Here is a 23964-nt window from a genome sequence, read left to right on the forward strand (position 1 = left end):
GTTATTGTTACTACAACATGAGAGTCAAACATTGGTTACATATTAGTTTAATGAAAAGGACACTGACCTGCACCGCTAATGTAAACAAATCCCTGTGTCAGCTGCTCGTTTTCTACGACCATTTTAATTGATTAATTATGGAAAGGCCAAAGCCAAGTTCCTAAATAATGAATGATGCAGGTTTTAAAGAGTCTTGAATATTTTACGTCCTGTGGGTGGGATTGCATTGTTATTATTAGCTCTCGGCGCCGTCAATCAAAAGCTCTGACCCCGCCCCCTCCTGGCGTCACACGTCTTTCAAGTGACGTCAAATTGTCTGCAGGTGTTGGAAAAGGCGCAGTATTGGCGTAAGTGACGCTTGAAACGGCTTTTACGGTAAGAGAACGGCAGTAATGTGCGTTTTAAATATTTGACGCTAAATATACCGTAATATTTGTTTATGTGTGTGTTTGTCACTGGGAAACTGCGAAAAATGTGCTGGTTGCAAGGATAATAACCTTCATTTGACATGAACATCGCGCATCCTATGCTTCTATTTATACTCCCCATGAAAGACAGATCTACCACATAGCATTTGAAGCGTTGGCATTACATTGCACGGATTCGATTGATTGTTTGCCTTTTCGTTTTTTATATCTAAACGACAATAATGAATGATCGTTGTGTTCTTTAGCATCATCCCAGAAGATGGTGAAAAGATCCTCCGCAGCAGTGTTGCATGTGCTGTTTCCTATTATGTAAGGATGCTCAGATTTTTTTTGTTAGTTATAATTTCCTTTTATAATATAGGGCTATACTTTATAATAGGTTATACTGTATTATGTAATATTCTATAACATTGGGCTACTGATAAAATTATGGCATATCTCATAGAACCATTCAAGAAAATACTCATGTGTTTGTGGCTCTAGTCTAGGATATTTACCTCCATAATTCAGCAAAACCAAAGTTATTAGTGGTTCTGTCCTTGTTCTGGACAAATGGCTCACATTTGGCAGTCTATGTATGTTAGGTTGCTTCGTTTAGGCCTATTCTTTGCTAAAAAAAAAAAAAAAGAAGAAAAAAAAAGGTTTTAAACCAGCCGAAACTGGCTGATGGTCTCCCAAGCTGGTCTTTTGGCTGGTTCAGAGGTGTTTTTGTGCACTTCCCAGCTGGTCACCAGCTAGACCTGCTTAACCATTTTAGGCTGGTTTAAGATCTTCTTCTTCTTCTTCTTCTTCAGCAGTGTTATCTGACTAGTATCTTGAATGATGATTTTTAAGAAGCAGATCAGTTTGATGGTTCTTGGACAGAGCAGTTCTAACCACACAGTGTCCACTAGTGCTGTCAGTCTCAATTTCTTTTGCATTATTGAGGATTTGAGTCTAAAGAAAGAGAAAAGTAGTCTCTAGAACATTTCCTAGAACATTTCCTGTAGTGTAATTGCTGTTGAAAACATTTTTTTCCCCAACAATATATAGCCATAAAAATTAGCTGGCGGTCTGCTTTTGTTGGGCTGAAAGAGCATCTGAGATCTAAAAGTTAGCCTCTATTTTTAGTCTGCTCGAGCCCTCTGTTATCAGGAGAGATGCTGATAGGATGCTTTGGTGTTCTGCGAATCTTCCCGACACACCAGACGTGGAGTGCTGAATCACAGATCAGCTTCCTGGTTCTCTGCATGGAGGAGAAGCCTTTTTGTTGAGTTTGTGCTGTGTCTGGTGGAAATCATTTTGATTGTGATGAACATCCAAATATCCGGGTCACACATGTATATGAAATAAATGAAACTTGTATTAGAGTTTCCTGTGGTGTTTTTGACAGGTCAGAAATAGAATAGGAACATTGTTTTCTCTTTAACCACCCTTGAGTTCTCTATCTAAAGATCATGTTGCCCTGAAGTGGAATACGATGCCAATCCCAATGAGCTTCTTGCCACAGAATTCCAAATGTCTCTGTTCGGAGTGAATTACTGGTTACTAAGTACTGCACAGAATATATATATATATATATATATATATATATATATATATATATATATATATATATATATATAGGCCTATATATATAAAGATACTTTATACCTAATATGTGCCATTTAGTACCATCCTATTAATGCAGTGGAATCCAGTGCAAATCGTAAATAAAAAGGCTTTTTAAAAATGTTGTGTAATAGTAAATAATAATTTACTCATCCTCATGTTGTTCCATACTTGGTAACTTTTTCCATGGAGCATTCCTGTTTCATTGCAATTGCATATAAATGAGCAACCTGCAGTCTTTAAAACTTTTCCTTTTGGGTTCCACAGACGATGACATGAAGGTGAGGAAAGGAAAAAATAACTCTTATTTTTGGGTAAACTCTAACTTTAACTCTCTAAGTGGCTTATTGAAATAATGACTGAGGACTTGTTGAATTCTGTTTCACTGTGGAAATAATATATAAGGTCAAGTGCTTTGCATTGTGGGATATACAGTAATGGACATTGGCTGTGTTTGAAATCGCCCCCTATACCATCATTCACGTTTCCCTACATTAGTCCACTATAATAGTTCACTTGAAGGAGTGAGTGAATTCCGACAGAGTTCGCTGGAAGGACTGCCGCTTTTGCATAGTTTTAATAATCATTTGAAACTTAGCAAACTGGCAGCTCCAGTAGTAATGATTTATCTTGAAATCTGTCATGGAAACTACCATGTAAACCTTAATTAAAAAAAATAATAATCAATTAAAAAGGAATTTATACCTGCTGTATGATATTATGCTGTAGCTACATTGAACCAGCGGTTTGGAAAAAGGATGGGTGGTCAAACACGGGAATTCATTCGGTGCGACCGTCACAGTGCATTATGGGTATACTCTAGCCATTGAACGTATATCGGTTGTACACTCGTTATTGCAATGTATTGTGGGAATAAGTAAGTGCACTCAATAACGTCCACTATGGTTTCAGACACCAAATGACTGTCCCCTCAACTAGTGCCCCATTTTGGACACAGCCATAGTCTGCTCTGTTGTATAGGCCTACTGTACACAGTATGCATGCATACTATACTGTAGTAGAAATAGTAAGCGTATAGTAGTATGAAGTTAGCCTCTGTCTGTGATGGAAGCCTTTAACCATGTGATGAACAAATTTATTCAAGGGTTTATTTAATGGAATGTTTTAAGGTGAAATGTCAGCCCTGAATCTCTTTTTCTTTTTCAGTGTGTTTGAATAAGAGAGAGGCTATATTGTGAATGCCTACTAGCTATGTACTGTCTACTATCTGTTTATATCTGGACTCATCAGAATACACATTATCCAATGGTAAACGTTGCAGAATACAGACAAATGTATGCTATTTGTTGTCACATGACCTCGTAACAATGCATATGAGTGGTGTCCAGGTGTCGTCTTGGAATAAAACATCAAATTCAGCAAGGAAGGACACATTAAATTGTCACAGTAAAGTCATATACTGTTACAAAAGATGATTATTTCTAATACATTATTTTGAACTTTCTATTCATAATAGAATCCTGAAAAACAAATGATCGCAGTTTCCAAAAAAATATTAAGCAGCACAACTGTTTAACATGATAATAAGAAAGGTTATTTGAGCAGCAAATCACCATATTAGAATGATATATGAAGGATCATGTGACACTGAAAACTGGAGGAATGATGCTGAAAAGTTATTTTCAAGTTGCAATAATATTTCACAATATTACTGTTTTTCCTGTATTTTTGATCAAATTAATATTGTATATATTATAATATATGGTGAGCATAACACAAAATCTTACCAACCCTTAACTTTTGAAAGGTAGTGTGGCTACAGATCTTTACTAAACTATAGAACGGAAAAAGGAAAACAATAAAAAATAAAACGATTAATATCCCACTTTTCCTCTATTCTGCATATATTAAGTCAAACAGCCCATTTGAAATGGCGCTTACCGGTGTGTTTCTAATCTACTAAAGCACAATTTATTGTATTCATAAACACTGAAAAAAATAACGAAGTAGGCATTACTTTTTTTTTTTTTTTTAAACATGAGAAGGAGAAGGAGACACCAAGTTGGAAAAACATGAAAAAGTAGCTAATTTAAAGTTTATATTTTGAAGGTCTCTGTTGATGTACAACATTCAGCTGCCCATCCAAAGCCAAGACTGCAACATTGCTAATATTGTACATACAGTACAAACTCTCTTTCGCATTCAACGCAATACATAAACCTGTACACCTGAATGGTTGCAGACAGGTTTGTTGAATAGATAGAATAGAAATCATGTATACAGCTGTAGCTTGCATAAAATCCAATGCTTTTACTACAACAGCACATCTGCGATTTGGGCATGTGATCTGTACCGTAGGGTGTTTTCAAGAACGAAGGAGAGAGGATCCATATGCAGTGAGTTTATTGACAGATTAAACAAATCTAACATGTAGACCAGAGAACCAGGAAACAGAATCATTTAAATACACAAGGGGTAATTGGCAAATAAGACACACCTGGGAACACACATTAGTCCACACAAGATCAGTCGAAAACAAGACAGGAATCATGACACAATCCTTTTCAACCATCTACTATTCTTAAAGGCTTGTAAAGATGATAAAATAATGTATCAGGGTTGAAGACAAATACATGTGTCTAGCATTATCTGTGGTTAATCGCAATGAAAATGGAAAGTCACTTGCATTGTTTTATTTGATACAGTTAAGTACACTACACAGTGTGTTTCATTGTGAACCGCAATTGTTTGTAAATACATTCTGCAGAAATAGTAGTGATATGCTGTTCCGAATATATTCCAGCATCTGTATGTGTGTATGGCACGACTGATTTGAAACGAACATTAGTCTAACTTGACGTTTTTCAGAACTAGTTTAATTTAATGATATAAAACATTGAACGGCTGATTAGTCCTTATTTAAAATAAACCCTTCCTGAGACAGCTTGATGAGAAGGAATAAAACATCTGTCCTTGTCAATGTGAAAGGCTTACACAGTGTTTCAGCATTTTCTTTCTTTTATGTGTCTGTCAGACATCCATACGATCTGATTATTGTTTTCACTTGATCCCAATCTGATCTTCCAAACATTGTTGAGTCATTGCGATAGGTACGGTGTGTAAGCCCATGTGACATTTGCCCTCTTTCATTTTCTTCTCTGCTCACCTTCAATATCCATCCTGGTACTTGTTTTACAGAAAAGAGTAATCAGTTAATAATTCAAAGTTAACATGTTAACATTAATTAAACGTGTTTAATGCCATTACAGTTTATTTTAAGGTGACGTTACAGTGAAATTAAACAAAAAAGTACTGAGTGATTTATTAATTAACTACATAGTACTTACTATAGGGTTAAAATTCAACTTGATTTCTAATTTTCTTATTCAGATTTTTTAGTTTTCTCATTAAGATATTATAATGATTTAATATAGTTAAGCCATTTACAGCCGTAAGCAGCTCATGTAAACTTCAGATGGACAGTAGATCGAGTCGCCTTTGTCACATTCTGATGGAGGTGTATTCAGAAGGTCCTGTGCCAAATATTGATGACACCAAAAGAAAATGTCAGATTAATGCCAAGGCATGGCAGCCGCTCAGACATTTCTTTTTGTCCCGGGACTCTTGCCTGACTGATTTTCAGTAGCTGGTGACTCTACCGCTGCTGTTTGGACACAGGTCTCAAGGGATGAGTGTCAGACAGTACATAGTGAATCCAAATAAAGCCATTTTGAAGTTGAGCTTTTGCTTGTTCGGCTGTCTTCAGCAAGGTCCTAAATGTACTAAATCACAATGGCTCGGTTGCAAAACTGTTAGCTGCCTTTCTGTCAGCTCACTACATAGGGAGCAACTGTAAATGTTGCATACACATCATGCATCATACAAATAGTGCTCCTTATGTAATATATCTTTTTTTGCAACAGTTTGCATGTTGCTAAGCTAACAGCATAATACCAAAAGCCATATTAGGGGTGGGTGATATGCCGATGGACCAGTGGCATAGCCAGAATTGTATTTTTTTGATAAAATACCAAAATGTGTTTTGTTCAGTTTTACATGCACAAACATGAGGATTCATAAATCATATAAATAACAATAACAAATATATATATATATATATACACAAAATATATTTCACAAATTTAAAAAAAACTATGCGACAAGTAGTAGCAGGGCTGGACGATTTTTCTTTTTTCTTGTGATTAATTCGAATTTAATGTCTTGCCACAATTTTATTATTTTTAAATCAATAAATCAAGGTTTTGAATAAAAATGTTAGTAAACGTTACACATAGACATGTTGACAATAAAGCAATGATAAGAATTAAGAGAAGAAAATAGCGCGCCCGCTTAACATGTGACGGGCTCTTTGACCGTAGAACACATCGCTAGTCTTAGCTAGCCTGGACCTACCAGACTCTCGTACATTTCATTTGTACAGAGAGTCTGGTCACTCTCCATTGACAAGCGTTAACTTCCTTGAAATTGGCGGGTACTCTGTTGAACTTTAAAACTATTGGATCTCCATCACTAACGTTTGGTCGTGACGAAACAACAACTCTACAAACTACAACACAGAAAGTGGCATTCTGTTTGTTTTCTTTATTTTACAAAAGCACAATGTTTTGTGTTTACTTGGAGTGTACTAGGGCTGATCTGTGCTGCAACTCTCGTTTGGCTTGAATTGAGCTGACGTGTTCAGTTTTGAATTGTAGTGTCTGTTCTATAACTGAACTAAATTGATTTTATTACTATAAAATTTCAAAGCGAAGGTGCCGCAGTGGGCAAGTGAACACCTCATAAGAAAATGACAGCGTAGTACGCACAACACGTTAATCAAACCCAGTTTGAAAACAGTTGTTGCATTTTACCGCGCACCATTGGTCAATCTATCAATTAGCTTTAGTAACAAAATGAACAATTCCTTAATTTTTTCTTTTATTTAAAGCAATCAGGAATCTGGGGGGCTTTACTCATATTGTAATATTACATTTTGGTCATATTGCCCACCCCAAAAACTGTGTGTACCAAGATGGTTCACTCCTATTACAATGAATGGGAGTAGTCACAGTATGGCAGTAAATACTACCTTCTAAATAAATAAGCCAGTCGCCAGTTGGTAAAGTCATTGCATCACTGCAATGAAACAGTTACTTATTTGAGTGTAAGAACCGGTTTATGAGACTTTATTGCTAATTTGAAATATTTTATTGAAGTGTGAGTTTAACAGTTTTTGGTATTTCCCCATTCAAGCAGATACAAGTTGCTATTTCCTGCCCAAAATATCTGTCCTGTAGTCGTTGCCAATATGACTGCGTAGTGATTTGGTTATAGTCAAATAAACTCAACACTTTCCGTGCCAGTGTTTTTTTCAAAAGTTGCTCTCCGGCGTTTTTGATCATTTTTACAAAACTTTCATGGCCCGCACAATATTTTGTTGTATAAATGATTGAACAGAGGACAGAGCCTCTGCTTTAAAAAAAGTTTTTTTTTTATTAACACTTGAATGTGTTTAAGTTTAAAACAAAAACACGGAAAGACGAAAAATTCCTTTAATGGCAGAGAAGCGTTGTCTCATAAATGACAGAAAATTCTGTTAATGGTGTTGAAAGAGTTAGAGGTAGTACACAAATATTGCATGAACAATTGATTTTAATTAGATTAAACAATTTTTATTATTAAGTTTCAGTATTGAATGATTTAAGTATGATCATTTATATTGGTTCATAAATGTTTTGCACTGATCTCATTGCATTCTGGGATTGCCATTTCTGCAAAGCATACAAGCAAGGGCCTAAAATGAACACTTACCAATCGCCAAATGCTTGTAAAAACTGCAGTTGGTGAGCATATTAAATTGTGTCACTCACCAGTTGGTTGGTAACTTTTATGAATTCTAATTGAATTATCAAATCGCAAAGGCAGCGATTAGGTTATAGAATATTTAGTCTGATGCTCTGTGTGTTTCAGAGTGAAAGGGTGTGTTATTTTACAACTGAGCAACTCATGATCTTTGGGTTTTCAGCTTCTCAGAATGGCTCGGTACGCAGTCAATTCTCCTCACACAAGTGCTGAGAGTTTGGGTCGCTTATACGTGCATTTGAAAATGTATTAAATACTAAATTTGTTAACAATTCTTTTTACATTACAATAGTATTACTACTATGGTAACTGGTTAAACTGGTTAAACTGTGCTGACCCAGACCCACTCACAAGCACAATTTTAACTAGACAAATCACATCTAGATTTGTTTCCCCAAATCATTCAGCCAGTAGTAGTAGTAATAGCAACTGCTTGTTTTTTAATGAAATAAAGTTTCGAGGGGCAGGACATTTTCTCAAGGCACTGGCCATTGGCAGGTGTGGCAAAAATAGTTCTGGATACAAGCTTTGCTGCTTTATGATTAAATAGAATCCAGAGGAAGGAATCATAGAAGGCAGCATAACGTTAGTGATTTACAATGTTACAATGCCCAAGGAGTACATGCTAACTATTTGCATTTTTCTTTCAGTATTCATTCAATGTGTTTTGGAGCTTAACATAATGGTTATACACTGATGCCGCTATAGCCTGAATGCTGTTACGCAAATGTATAAATATCTTATTTTTCTTTTCTACATCCTATAGATGGCTTCAGCTACAGATAATCGTTATGGACAAAAGGAGTCTTCCGACCAGAACTTTGATTACATGTTCAAAATCCTGATCATCGGGAACAGCAGCGTTGGGAAGACAAGCTTTCTGTTTCGTTATGCTGATGACTCCTTCACCCCAGCATTTGTAAGCACGGTGGGCATAGACTTCAAGGTGAAGACCATCTACAGGAACGACAAGAGGATAAAGCTCCAGATCTGGGTGAGATATTGTTTCCCATCAGCACTGAGAGCTTTGATTATGTCCTGATGTAGATAAATGGAACATATCTGTACCAGTTTAAGGGCTTGTTGTGGTAGAAAAGAGATTGATGTTTTATTTATGTATTAAAAAATGAATAATGAATCAATAAATATCATAGCAGATTTTTGCATTCTAGATATTTTCTTACTGGAAAGAATAAATATCAGAGCAGATTTTTGCATTCTAGATATTTTCTTACTGGAAAGAATAAATATCAGAGCAGCTTTTTGCATTCTAGATATTTTCTTACTGGAAAGTCCATAGTAGGTGATCCATTATTATACTGGGGTTAAAGTCACTGTTTATTGATTGGTTGAGTGTTTTATTTCAGACCCATTATTTTATTTAAATCTCTGGAACAGAGCTGTGGTTAGCTAGAGTAAAACAAAACAAAACAAAAAAACATGCATTTAACAGGACGCATAATAAAAAAAATGAAATACAGTTGTGATAGTAATGTCATAAACCTAAATATGTAAAATCAACCAATGGAATCAATTAAGCCATTGTGGTTTAAAGAAATGTTGTGTTCTGCAGAAAAACACACAGAGAGAGAGCGAGAGAGATGGTCAGTAGCTAGTATAGTTGGGGAGGTTTGCTGATGCGCTAGATGGGTAACCAATCAGAATCTCTTGTTATGTATCAGGACCCCTCCCCCAATGCCTCAAATTTCCCTCTGGTGAAGACGACCCTCCCCCACCTCACAGACCGCAGCAAAGACCTGAGCAGCTTCACACACGCTAGAGAAAAGCTTGCTCTCGCCATCTTACCATGGATAAAATATAGTGTTGTGTGGCATACAGTATATGGTCTAAAAAGACATGGAAATTTGGCTATATTCCGAATTGAATACTTGTTTGCTATTTATTGAATACTGCACAAAATGTACTGTATATGCTCAACCTTCTTCTTCATTTATTCAAAGTATTATGCAACGATAAACATGTCAGACAGTACTATGCTACATTGTTGTCACATGACCTCAAGCATGATTCATAGAGTGGTGCCCAGTTGTCACCTTGGAAATTTAGGGGGTTATTTTTCATTTAAATCCTTGTTTTGTGTAAGAATATCTGAACGTTATGTCCCAAGACATGTTAGGTATTGCAGTTGTTAATGCTTCCAGTTCATTCGTCACACTAGAAATGGAAAGTCTATTCAAGCGCATTATACACCATGCTGTGTGCTCTTTTGTAGTCTGCATACTATTTGGTTTTTGCTTAGCATGGATGGATGCAGAATTTAATTGGCACATTACAGTGCTTGTTTGCCCTGATGCTCTGTACTCTTTGAAAATGGTTCGGGGTCAGTTATAATAGAAAACAAACACTTGCTGGATTGCAGCATATTGTTGAAAAGATGCTGATGTATTACTGAGGTATCAGAGTCAAGAGCCAAAAATAGGCTTTCGGTCTCACAGATATTTTGGTATATTAATAGGTCCATCAGTGCTGCTCAGTAGACTCCATTTTGACCTCGTGATGTCTCTATAGGAATGAGAGGTTACATTGTCGGTGAGGATTTATTCTATTGATTTGATACACTAGGCTGATGTCCCCATAGTTCTTTCATCTTAATGTTTCTCTTAGAAAGTCTTTGATAGTTGAATCAACTGTAGTTTATCTTCATCTTCGAAACACAACATAATCAGATTCCAGAAATTAAGTGCCTGTAATTAGATTACGTTTAAAAAATACTAGTAAGTAGTGCGTATATATATATATATATGGACAAAACATATCCTACATACAAAAGCCCTATTTATGTAAAAGATAGAAAGTTACATCTAAAGGAAATCTGAATACTCAAGACATTCATTTATTTTATTTTTTTAAATACAATGTTATAAATACTTGCTCTACTTGGAAAATACTTGTAATTGAACCTGTCCGGATGAGGTCACAATGTATAACTGCCAAACAAAAGCCCCTTTCACACAGAGATTCCGGAAAATACACGGATAATGTGACACAGGATTTGTCCCGGGATCGTTTGATTTTGGTTCATTCACACTGCCAGTGATTTTCCGGGATCTGTGAGTGCGTTCAAACACATCCCGTAAAGATCCCGTAAAGACAGGTGACGTCAGGATGAGACATGTAACGTACGCGCCGAAAACATGTCTAACTTCAGCGCGGATAGTAAGGAGCTCCTGGTCTCTGCTTCGTTCCAATTTTGCAGCCATTTTTTCGTTCTTTCTTTGTTGATGACGAACACAAACTTTCTAGAGTCGCGCGATGGCACAGTTGGATGCTATTAGTCTATCCAACGTCAAGACTGGAGTTCGGAACTCAACCATCACACACTGAACACGGCGGATCAAAAGCAGCTCGACTGAACTGATGGGCATCAATGAAGAAAAAAAAGCATTTATAGAGATAATGAATGTAAATCATTGTGACTTTGTTTGCAGAATTGTAAATATTTTAGCTCTGCTTTTTTATAGTTCACTACGACACACCCCTTACGGCATTGATCATGGCTTTTGTTCACACAGGGCGCGTTCCGGGACTGATCCCGGCAATGTTACTAGGTCCCCAACCCGGGATCGATGCCGGCATCAATCCCGGGACGTGTTTGCGTTCACACAGAAGGCACTCAGGGAAGGCATTTCGCGGGAATTTCACGGGATCAATGCGCTGTGTGAAAGGGGCTAAAGTGTTTAAAAATGCAACAAATTAAAAAATATACATTTTTGAAAAGCAGAGATCTTTAATATATCAAACAATACAAAAAAGTAAATATTGATTTATATTTTCTTAAAAAAAATGCTTATCAAAGTTGTGTCCTTCCTTTGTCAACTCCGTCAGGATTTTTTTTATAATTCTGAATAAATCAGGCAATGTCATGGTCATCTTTAACTCTAAGGACCCCTTTCCTATTTCCTGCTCATTGTGGATCTCACAGTAGGATACATAGTCCTGAAAGTGTTTAATATTTTTTTTTTATGTTTTATACAAACAATGTTGAAGTCCCTGCAGTCATAGCTTAACCTATAACATGTCAACTCTGTCATCCCTTTGTAATAGTTTTTGTAAATAGTTGTGGGATAAATCTTGGCATTTTTGATATGTTTATTAAGGCAGCTACAACTGAGGCAAAAAAAATTGTTCCACTCTACAACAATATTCAGTTTTTTCAACACCGTCAGACGTAAACTCCAGCAGGTTTTATGTCTGACAGAGTTGACTTGTAAGCTAATGGAGTTGACAAGTGCTCACAAAACTCTTTATATCTTACAGTAGCAGAGAGAGCTCAATGCGCTTTTTACAACACATGTGTGCTCCAAATACTCACAACACAACCAAATACAGAAACGTGCTGCAAAAGTTCACAACACAACCAAATACAGTCAGAGATGCGACGCACAAGTTCACAACACAACCAAATACAGAAACGTGCTGCAAATAGAACACAACGGAAATGTTTCCAGAGGACCCCAATAAGTGACGAACCCGACTGGGACGTGCTTACTACTTACTGATCATCCCTTTAACGAGAGCTGTCTCTGTACTATGGTACGGTCTAAATCCAGACTAGAAATCCTCGCAGATATAATTTCTTTCTAGAAAGGAACACAGTTGTGAGGATACTGCTTTTTCTTATATCTTTGACAGAAATGGGAGATTAGAGATCGGCCTGTAATTGACTAATTCTGTAGGATCAAGTTGCGTTTTTTTAACAAGTGGTTTAATCATAGCCAGCTTAAAGGTTTTTGGTACGTATCCTAGAGACAAAGATGAATTAATGATATTAAGAAGAGGATCTATGACATCTGGAAGCATCTCTTTCAGCAGCTTAGCCGGCAGGGTCTAACATACATGTTGTCGATTTAGATGAATTAACGAGTTTGCAAAATTCTTCCTCTCCTATAGCAATAAATTAATCCAATTTTTCCTCAGAGAGACTACAATGCTCTCGCTGATGCGATACTGTAGTAGACGGTTGCATAGTTATAATTTTGTCCCTGATATTATCAATCTTATGAGTGAAGAAGTTCATAAAGTCATTACTGCTGTGTTGCTTGGAAACTTCTGGGCTTGAAGCTTTCTTTTTCGTTAGTTTAGCCACTGTTTCAAATAAATATCTAGGATTGAGTTTATTTTCTTCTAATAGGGTTGAAAAATAAGCAGATCTAGCAGCTTTTAAAGCCTCTCTGTAAGCAATCGAGCTCTCCTTCCATGAAATCCGAAATACCTCTAGTTTTGTTTTCTTCCAGTTGCGCTCCATTTTTCTGGCTGCTCTCTTAAGGGCCTGAGTGTGCTCGTTGTACCACGGCATTGGACTATTTTCTTTAATCTTCTTTAAGCGCAACGGAGAAACTGTGTCTAAAGTGCTGGAAAAGAGAGAGTTAAAAGTTTCTGTTGCAATATCAAGTTCTTCTAAGTTATCTGGGATGCTGAGATGATGAAACTGATTAGGAAGATTATTGATAAAGCAATCTTTAGTGGCAGAAGTTATAGGTCTAACATATTTATAACACGGAGTCGGCTTTGCAGCCTTGGCTAAATGTAATTTACACGAGACTAGATAGTGATCTGAGATGTCATCGCTCTGCTGCAGTATTTCAACAGCATCAACATCTATTCCATGTGATAGTATTAGATCTAGAGTATGATTACGGCAATGAGTAGGTCCTGACACGTGTTGTCTAACTCCAATTGAGTTTATAATTTCTTTAAATACCAATCCCAATGCATCTTTTTCATTATCTATGTGTATATTAAAATCACCAACAATTAGTACTTTATCTGCAGCCAATATTAATTCTGATAGAAAGTCTGCAAAATCTTTGCTAAAATCTTTATGGTGCCCTGGTGGCCTGTATACAGTAGCCAGCAGAATTATCAAACGTGATTTATCGTTTACACTATATATTTTTACATTAAGCACCAACACTTCAAAAGAAGTATATTTAAAACTAGATTTCTTAGTGGTTTTGAAAATATTACTATAAATTACATCATTACACTCAGCCTAACCCAACATAAGTTCATTGTATTCTGTGAGCTACTGGAGACCCAGAATAAGACGTACTGTACCCCTAAATGGAGAAAAAACAAACTAATTGCAGGATTGTTGTATTAAATATTAGCTTAAGTTACTTGTCAGATGGTTTCTGTTCATTTTGAAATAAATTGAATTAAATTATATTAATAATATTAATACTGAAACATCATCTACATGATGATATGTCTGATTTGCCTAACATTTGTTATATATGTATAATATTATAAGGAGGGTAGAGAGTTAAGGAATTTAGGAACTGGATTGTCTGATAAGAACAATTACCCTAACCCAGGATTTTTTTAATTTTTTGAGAATGTATTTTTCACTTAGCTCCTTTACTGCACACTATCATCACATAATTAAACACTGTTGTTAGATTCATCCATTTAAAATAGCATGCTTTTACATGTGTCTGACGGAGTTGACACAAATTAAGTTATGAAGTGAAAAATAATTAAATTTTTAGAAAAACAATTCCAAAAAAACCCTGTTCCCTTATGGTTCATTAGCTGAGACCTTTGTCTACAGATATATCAGTTTATAAGAATGTATTATGGCGAGACACTACAGGTGAATAGGGTAACATTTTTAAATAATAGATATCACCATGAAACTTCCTCAGTTGATTACTTACACAAGTATATATATAAAAAAAATGTATTACAAGTTTTAGAAATGTGTATGTTTAATTATGCAAATTAGTCATTTATCTCATTAAATATGCACAATTTTGCATATATTTGTAGATAGATCTGAACATATGATAAAGCCAGGTGCAAAATTATTTTTTCATTTTGTTTACACACAAGATGAAAAAAGAATTTCAGAGGGATTTCAGGATATATACCTAGGAAATCAAAATATACTGTCCATAGCCTTAAAAAAGAAATTTGCGCCATTTTTTCTCTCTATTAAAATGTCACATAAATCAGGCCAGGAATGATTTATTAACAAATCCCTCTGAAAATATCTTCAGAATACTGCTAAGTGTATAACTGGAAAGTTTGGTGCGTCATAGGCTGAGATGTTTGTACTGGAGAATGACAAAAAACTAATTTTGAGAAAACGGCATTTAAAGATTTGTAATGTAAAAATGTATATTTTTTTTTTAGTGGAAACAACTATTTACAGACACAATATCTTATCAAATCATTAGCAACAACAATACAAACCACCTAAATCACATCAAAACTTATAACACAGCATTTATGGCCTTCAACTGAACAGAAAACCAGAGCACAATCTAAATTGTCAGAGCACATCACGTGATGCATCTGAACGAATCACGTTGTCAGAAATTGACATCAGCCAATGAGATTTCGCTCTTAGAGTTAAATGCCCATTGTACTTTCACGATTTGTTGCTGATAAAAAGGAAATGACATATTTGGATCTGACACCAATGTACAGGAGAGAGAGAGAGAGCTTTCCAACGGTATATGTATGACAGGGTGCAGACAGAGATCGCGGAGCAGCGCGTTGATTTAGAACGCCAACTTTTGTTGAATTTAGGAGAAATCTACAGACACAAATAGACAAAGTGTAAAGTGACCTAAATGTGTATTTCTGGCTTTTTTTCACCACAAGTCTGAAAGAAGACATCTTATTGAAGACAAATAGCCCAAAATATCAAAATTGACCAGTAAAAACAACAACAATGTTTTTGCCTGCCGTGTCTCGCCTTAAATAATACAAACTAACTTTTAAAACAAGTTTGTCCCTCATCTCAAGAATCAGTGATACGTATGTATATATATATATATACGTTTTTTTTTTAATGGACAAACTGAAATTATTTGTGGTAATCAACAGCATGTTGTCGATTTTACAAGTTGTACTTAATCTCTGAATATTCCTTCAATGAGCCTTTGTACTTTTTTTTCCCACATAGACCAGAAATACAGAATTTAGCCATGGTTTTGGTTTTTACATGTAGCTCCTCCTATCAAGAAATATGAGATCAAGTATAACAAAAAGCATCCACCATGCCTAAGGAGCTGATCTCTGCATCACTGCACCTGAGAAATGAGCCTGTTAATTATAAACTCACTCAGTTCAGTCAATAGAGGCTTGACTTATGCAGGAGGCCAAACAAAAGCTTGTCTCGGGAATAACAACTACATCTTTTCAAGAAAATTCTATAATTTTCCTCCTCCACCTCGGCCCACCCAACATTCTCTGTAATACAGAAATGGACATTGTTTTTGCGGTTAAAAAAAGAAATAAACGAAAAAAAGTGCAAGGTCTTGAGATGCGTTTTTGAAAAGTTGAACTTCTTTTAACTTGAGCACCACGTTTTTAGAATGCCGTGTCATGAGGGAGAAGCTGCAAAAGACATGAGAAAATATGAGAGCGCAACAGTTAAAAAAGTCAGTCTAGCGCGTTTCTCAACCCTGTCCTGAAGGACCCCCAACACTGCACGTTTTCTTTGTATCCCTAATCAAACACGCCTGATTCAACTCATCAGCTCATTAACCCATGTGACAATGAGCTGAGGAGTTGAATCAGGTGTGTTTGATTAGGGAGACAAAGAAAACGTGCAGTGTTGGGGGTCCTTCAGGACAGGGTTGAGAAACACTGGTCTAGCGTGTATTTACATTAAAAAACTATGGAAAAGTAGCGCAGTGGAATGGAAAAATGTGGTCTGTGTAAAAGACCCCTAAGGTTTGAGGCAGACTTTAATCAGCGCAGATGTCCATTTATCTTGTAGAATGAACAAAGCGCAGTTATAAGACCTTGTCTCCTTGCAATCAGCAATTCCTTCTCTAAAATCCACTCCACCCTCCAAGGCATCTAACAAAGCAAGCAATAACCGTAGGGCCCTGAATTCACATTCCCAAAAAAACACAGTCTCCTCCCTTGCTAGACCGGGCCTTCTTCGTGTGTCGGGCTGTGGCAGTAGGCCCTCAGCAAGTCTGGGCCGTACCCCAGATTCCGCCGCTGCCAGACCCCACTCTCCTCTTCCCTCCGCCCAGCTACACACTGCGGCTTTCCCCTGCGTTGCACCTCATTTCGCAGTACCTTGTGGTACGCCACACTGAACTTGTGATTGATAAGACATCTCTTCATTTACTGCTACAAACTGATAACGGTCAGATAAGTATGATTTAAACCATGCTAGTGCAATTCCACTAATGCCAACATAAATTTTGAGTCTATTTAAAAGGATGTTGTGGTCAATAGTGTCAAATGCAGCACTAAGATCAAGTCCTCCTTTGCCTTTCAGATGAGGTTCATGTTTATAACCGTAATCTTGGGGGGGTGGACTCATTTAAAGTAATGCAATTGTTTGGTTTTAGCCAGGTTTCTGTCAAACACCGCACATCTAGGTTATAATCTGTAATCATATCATTAACAATAAGTGCTTTTGATGTGAGAGATCAAATATTCAGCAACCCGAGTTTTATCATTTGGTCATTTGTATTATATCTGTTTTTTATTTGTTGAATATCAATTAAATCTTTACCCTTAGATGGGTTTGGAAATGTTTTGTATTTCCTAATTCGAGGAACAGACACAGTCTCTATATGATGATACCTAGGTGAAAGAGTCTCTATGTGATGGGATTTATCTGACCTGGGTGACGTTAGACAGCTAGCAGACGGTCGGTTAAGCCAGTCTGTCTGCTTCCTGACCTGAGCCCCAGATTGTCAATATTCAATATTATTGTTGAATATTAAATTAAATGTTAAATTTAATGTCCCCAACTAAGCAAGCCAATGGCAAATTCAGGCTCTGGGGGCCAGTTCTCCTCTGGCCAACGAAGGAACAGTGTATGATTATGATTCAAGCAGCATTATAGGTCAGAAGTCATATTGGATTGGAACAATCAGAATATCATCCAGTTCCATCTGGTTGAAGATCAGAGTCATCACGCCGGTTTGGGGACGGGTTTGTTGAGGATCAGTGCCGATGGCTGTCGTGTCGATGAGGCCTAAACAGTCTAGTTGACACAACCTCTGCTGACACATGTGTTGTGGTCGTGTCTAGGCGCAGGTCCTCCATCTGATCTGGATACGGCCCGTGAAGAACTATAATGCGTTAAGAGCTCGCTCAAGTACTGGGGAGCTAAACCATTAAGTTCGTTGTAAATAATCAGCATTATTTTAGAATTTATACAATGTTTAATAGGGAGCCAATTCAGTCTTGACAGAACCGGGATAATATGGTCATACTTCCTGGTTCTGGTAAGAACTCGAGCTGCTGTGTTTTGAACAAGCTTTGTTTATTATGCGTGCAGGACAACCTCCCAGTAGAGCATTACAATAATCTAGCCTTGAGGTCATGAACACATGACCTAACTGTTCTGCATTTTTCATTGAAAGCATGTGTCGTAATTTAGATATATTTTTAAGATTGAAGAATACAGATGCTAGAAACGTGGCTTTAAAATGAAAGATTGGTATTAAAGAGCACATCCAGGTTCCTAACCGACGACTTGAAGACTTGACAGAGCAGCCATCAATTGTTAGATGGTAAATTTGGAATCATAGGTCGCTGGCTATATGTTAATTGCCCAAATGTCAAAATATTGATAATTGATAGTAAGTGGCAAAAAAAAGCAAACAAAGTTGTCCATGGGTCATTTTTTATTTTCTCATAAATATAAATGTCTATAACTCTAAAACAAAATTGGGTATGGGTGTGCTGATGTCAACAAATGCATAGTCTGTATATTTTAAATGAATGAATGAGGCATTTATACAGCGCTTTCATATGTACTACTGTACACCCAAAGCCCTTTACAATCATATCAGGGATTCTCTCCTCTACCACCACCAGTGGTATGTAAAAATGTAAAAATTAGGTTTTGCATTTGTTCCTATTATATATTGTGAATTACTGACTATTCCTTTACAGGACACAGCAGGACAGGAACGCTACAGAACCATCACCACTGCCTACTACCGCGGAGCCATGGGCTTCATCCTCATGTACGACATAACCAACGAGGAGTCTTTCTCCGCAGTGCAAGACTGGTGAATTAACTAAACATGCGAAACATTCTGCCTCAAATATAACAGATGTGTTTAACAAGCTAAGATTTAATCATGTGTAACTGGTCTCCCGCAGGTCCACACAGATTAAGACATACTCATGGGATAACGCTCAGGTGCTTCTAGTGGGCAACAAGTGTGACATGGAGGATGAGAGGGTGGTGGCCGCTGATAGGGGCCGACAGCTATCCGAGCATCTCGGTAAGTCATGTTTGGTGGTTGACACAGCTGTGTTATTTCAAATATTCTTTCAGGGAGAAATGTATTTGCTGAAATATATCATATTTTCCGGAACATACGTTCATCTTTATATCAAGTTTATTTTTATAACGCATTTCCCACATGCCGGTAGTTTTTATTTCGCATTAGTTAAATTGATTTAGACTTAATGTAAAAATAAAATGTGACTTTTATACACCGATATGAATTATTGGTGTTTTTTATTTTCTCTAATCAATGCAATTTTGACCCGATGTGACTAGTCAGGTGCGACTTATTTTCTGGAAATTACGGTATCCATTTTTTCATGGCTTGATATTTGTATTAGCTATATTGGGTTGGGTTCCAAAACCTAGTAAGCTGTCTTGCTGTCTACTGGTCAAGTTTTTCAGGTTCGAAAACGCGAGGTGCACAGCACTGCTAAAAAAATACCCGATCACACCTGAAATAGCAGTTCGCTGCGGTTTTTATGTTGCTAAGCAACCACCGAGTCAGCTTGTCAGTCTAATAGCGAGCGTGCTCAAAAAAAAAAAAAACTTTGGTTTGTTGTCAAGTAAACTGTCACATTGTAAACTTAACAAAAAAAAATGGACAAGCAGAGGGCGCCTGCCCTGGCTTTAATCGAGGTTGAGAGGTGTATAAACACTCAGGAGACAGGGAAAAAGAGATACAGTCTGTGGACGTTGAAGCAACTGTAAACTTCCGTCACGACCACAACGGAAGGCCCGCCTCTCCATTAATTCGATTGGACAGTGGAAAAAAAACGCGATGACGTCGGGCGCTTTTTTGACCTCGGAGTTGATTTTTTTTCAACTTAAAAAACGCGAGGCGCAGCAGGCGCATAAACAGCGCGCAGAACGCTCACTGCCATAGAAAAATAATAGAAAAAAGGCGCCCCTCACTGCAAAAAACGCGTTAGGTGTGATCCGGGCCTAAAGCAGCATACTAACTACAAAAAAACCCTCTGTGCGTCATACAAATCACAATTGATTTCAGTTAGAGTTTGCCTTCATGTAGCTAAGCTAAGGACAATACTCTAAAAAGCACATATAGTCCATTTTTTTTTTTTTTCTGGAAGTTTCCTTCACCAGAAGGAATTACAGTAGACATGGCTTTTGTTTCCAAAACCGGCTCTACTAAGATACTATTTTACTACCTCATCTCAATGTTGTAAAACTTGTCAAAGGCAACTGTAGCAAAATAAAAACTATGGTAAAAATGATAAATTCTCAACTTACAACTGCCGAATATGGCGCTTAAATTGAAATGGTGCTTTTGTCAGTGGCAGCTCACTGGGTTTTAGAACAGGGCCTTATTGTTGACTTGGTTTCTTCTTTTATCCTCAGGTTTTGAGTATTTTGAGGCCAGTGCCAAGGACAACATTAATGTTAAACAAACCTTCGAGCGGCTGGTAGACATAATCTGTGAGAAGATGTCAGAGAGCCTGGATGCTGCTGATCCTGCAGTGACGGGAGCCAAACAGGGGCCGCAGCTCACAGAGCAACCCGCTGCCCCGCACCAGGACTGCGCCTGCTGAAAACCCCACGGCTCTTTCTGCACTGCCTTGCACCAACACACACACACACACACACACACACACAAACAAACAAGTTTAGGTATTTAAAAAGATCAAGAAACATAAAACCTTCAGTTCCCCATACTGCCTCCTCTGGCCACACCCTCTCCTCTCTGATGTCTCACTTTAACACCTCAAGCTTTGACATGGTTTTATTCAACCTGCAATCTATTACATTTTAAAAGGAAAGCCATAGCACCCTTTACAAATCCGAGTAGGCTTGATTAAGCCTGTGTTATGTTTTAAAGACTTAATGAAGTTAAAATGTTAGGGGTGTGTTATTAGGACCAAGTTTGGTGTAGCACACAGAATCAGTAATCTTTTAAGTTTTCGATGCCTTCATTTCACTTCATATTCTTTTCTTGTACTCTCCCATAACCTTATTTATGAACAAATATAAAAAAAGAGGAATGGGGAGAGATTTCTGTATATTTATTCCAAAAGTGTACATAATGAATACAGTTCAGTATTTAAATTATAAAGTTAGAGATACATATCTAAAATGTTTTCTTTATTTTTTATTATTATTATTCTTTTTTTGAAAATGACCAATTCAGTCAAATATAAAGAAAGTTATAGAAGTCAATAAATGCTGTTTTCATGGTAATTCTTTGCAGTGCGAGTCACCAACCTTGCTTATTTGTATCTGTGACATTGTATCTTGTTTACTGCCTTGCCTCATGTAATTTCAGTCCCGGGACTGAAAGCCAGATATCATACACAAACATTCCTTGATGTAAATTTGCATGGAAGGAAATAAAGCCATTTAGGCAAATAGTGGTAGGATTCCATTCTAAATGCTTCATTAGGTCTGGTCAAGTATATTTCTAGTCAAAAACAGAGTCTGATTTGCAGCCATGTTGTAATTTAATTATAGCAGCAGAGCCGTAAGCTCAACCTACTTGCTATCAATAACACTCTTATACGCTCACGAAGTTTAGCAAATGTCTGAGATTTGACTGGAATTTCCCTTAAAGACTTTCTAGACTGGCGTCTCCTGTGAAATATTGTATGTGGCTCTGTATAATATCAAACCTGCAACTATAATGAAAAATCCGTTTGCAAAAAAAGAAAAAAAAGTCCATGACAAGTATTAACGTTTACATGTGTACATCCCTCCCTGATTATTCCTGCATCTTTCCTTTGCTATTCTGTCTTCCTTTAGTGAAAACTTATTGTACATACATTTGAGTCTTTGGTTTTATGTGTGAACTGTGTTGTATCAATTCTAGGCTTTAAAAAAAATCTAGGTGATATTAAGAAGAAAAAATACTAAAAAGAGGATATAAAGGGTGTTCTTTACCTGCTGTTGTGTATGCCTGCTTGTGAATGAATGTCACTTTATTACAGAGCAATATTGAAGAAAATACCTGTTCATGTCTTGGAGATTATTTATCATTCTGTTAACATAAACAGACCATTATTTGTAGGATGTGATGGAAATGTGATAAGTGGTTTAAATCCTAGTTGAAACGTACTGTTGTAAACCAAAGCAGGCGGATAGACTGACTGTCACGTCTACCGTGGAGCTGGTTTGCTGAAATTTGACAGCTCGACTGTATTTGTGGCAAATGCTGTTGATTCTTTAAAACCTCAAATCATGTTGGAAAAAATGTAGATATCTGCCAGAGGCACTGCTAAAATCCATGGGACCCAGGACAAAATGTTTGTAGGTGGGTCCCTCTCCTCCAGGACTAATGAGAAGACGATACAATAGATGGAGGATCTTAGTGAGCCCCTTCCATGGCTCTGGAAATCAGAAGTGAGAAGATATGACTGAATCTTTATTAACATCACAGCTCACCATATACAGTAGTCACTCCACGTTCAGATCAGTTTATCATCATGAGTTTGTTCTCCATTTCCTACATTATTATCTAGAATTGTTTTTATTCATGCTTTCCATTGTGCTTTTTCTTTTCTTTTTTCTGATAATTGGAGTGTAATGTACAAGGAAAAAAACACTAATATGCAGTAGTAAATGTACTGTTCTTACAATAAGGGGTTTGGTGTTAAAGTGTCCAGTGGTGAAATTTACCAAATCAACTGTCTATGTTGTGAAAATGACTGAACTTATAAAAATAAAGGTTTGTGCTGTTTACTTGAGACTATGTTGTATCTTTGCATGTTTTTATTTACATGTTGGGTCGGGCCTATCGCCTAAATCAGGGGTGTCACTCAGTTCCTGGAGGGTAACAGTCCAGCAGAGTTTAGGACCAACCCTTATTAAACGCAGCTGAACCAGAAACCTCCAGACAGGTGTTTTGGAGCTACACTGCTGGACAGTGGCCCTCTAGGAGTGGAGTTTGACATGCGGCCTAAATTAAATGACTTCCAATGTGGTTTCATTTAAAAACAATCGCTAGATGGAACTAAAGATTCAACTATTGATGTTGACCTAAAAATAGCAGCACTCCGCTGACTCAGCTGTTGTCATAGGGAGCTTCTCAAATGAAAGGATGTGTCCTAAGGCCAGATATCTCAGCTGCCACGTCATCAAACGGCTCTGAAGACCCTCAATTTAAAGGGGTGTCCTTTTCACAAGATGTAAAATATGTCTTTGATGTCCCCCGAGGGTGTATGTGAAGTTTTAGCTCAAAATACCCCACATATATTTTTATATAGCATTTTAAAATTGTCAAAAACACACCTTTTTGTGTCTGTCCCTTTAAATGCAAATGAGCTGCTGCTCCCGCACAGAGGGCGGAGCTTCAACAGCTTGTGTCCTTTTACCTCACACAGACATGCACTGGAAATTTCAAAAACTTTTAGCCTTTTATGTTCAAACCGGAGTCAGATGATGTCAATGGAGTCAATGATGGAGAGACCCAAGAAGAAGTGACAACAGGACATTTCTGAATGGTTAGTTTATGTAGCTTATGTGTAGTTATCTTCTAGGCATTGATTAGCATATTCTGTCTTGATGATCTATAAATCGTGTTCAGGGGGCGGGGTTTATATAAAATCTAGGGTTGGTGATCACTGATGTCACTAACCCGGGAGGAATGTCGTGTAGTTCCTACCAGCTTCTGGTCCTTAAACAGAAATTTATTTAAAAGCAAATATCACCCTTTGCTTTGAACTTTGAGCATCATAACTTTGCAGATGTTGTTTATGCTTAAACAGCAACATTACACACTAACTAAAGACAGAAAAGTAAAATCATAATCAACCACCCCTTTAAAGGATCCTTGAAAGCAGCCTTACTTTTGCATCCCTACTCAGCTCGTTTTGCAGGATGCATCAAGTGTATCCTTCGTTTCAAGACTGTATACAACAATATAGA

At 37.1% G+C, this 23964-nt stretch overlaps 1 protein-coding gene across 1 annotated transcript; it reads left to right on the forward strand.

Moving 5' to 3' along the window:
- The first annotated feature begins 272 nt into the window (after window positions 1–272).
- Window positions 273–22788, forward strand: rab3ab (RAB3A, member RAS oncogene family, b). Its single transcript, XM_079598472.1, has 5 exons — window positions 273–375; window positions 8608–8835; window positions 18747–18865; window positions 18960–19084; window positions 20449–22788. The coding sequence occupies exons 2-5, from the start codon at window positions 8608–8610 to the stop codon at window positions 20637–20639; spliced, it is 663 nt and encodes a 220-aa protein (XP_079454598.1). The 5' UTR covers window positions 273–375; the 3' UTR covers window positions 20640–22788.
- Window positions 22789–23964: the final 1176 nt, after the last annotated feature.

The sequence above is a fragment of the Phoxinus phoxinus genome, assembly GCF_949152265.1.
Source record: "Phoxinus phoxinus genome assembly, chromosome: 22".
Classification (NCBI taxonomy): domain Eukaryota; kingdom Metazoa; phylum Chordata; class Actinopteri; order Cypriniformes; family Leuciscidae; genus Phoxinus; species Phoxinus phoxinus.

What these genes read in the sequence shown, in the direction of transcription:
- rab3ab (XM_079598472.1), top strand. Translation starts at nt 8,608, where the DNA reads ATGGCTTCAGCTACAGATAATCGTTATGGACAAAAGGAGTCTTCCGAC. An exon ending in GGATAAAGCTCCAGATCTGG is followed by an intron (nt 8,836 to 18,746) that starts GTGAGATATTGT and finishes ATTCCTTTACAG; the next exon opens with GACACAGCAGGACAGGAACG. An exon ending in TTCTCCGCAGTGCAAGACTG is followed by an intron (nt 18,866 to 18,959) that starts GTGAATTAACTA and finishes GGTCTCCCGCAG; the next exon opens with GTCCACACAGATTAAGACAT.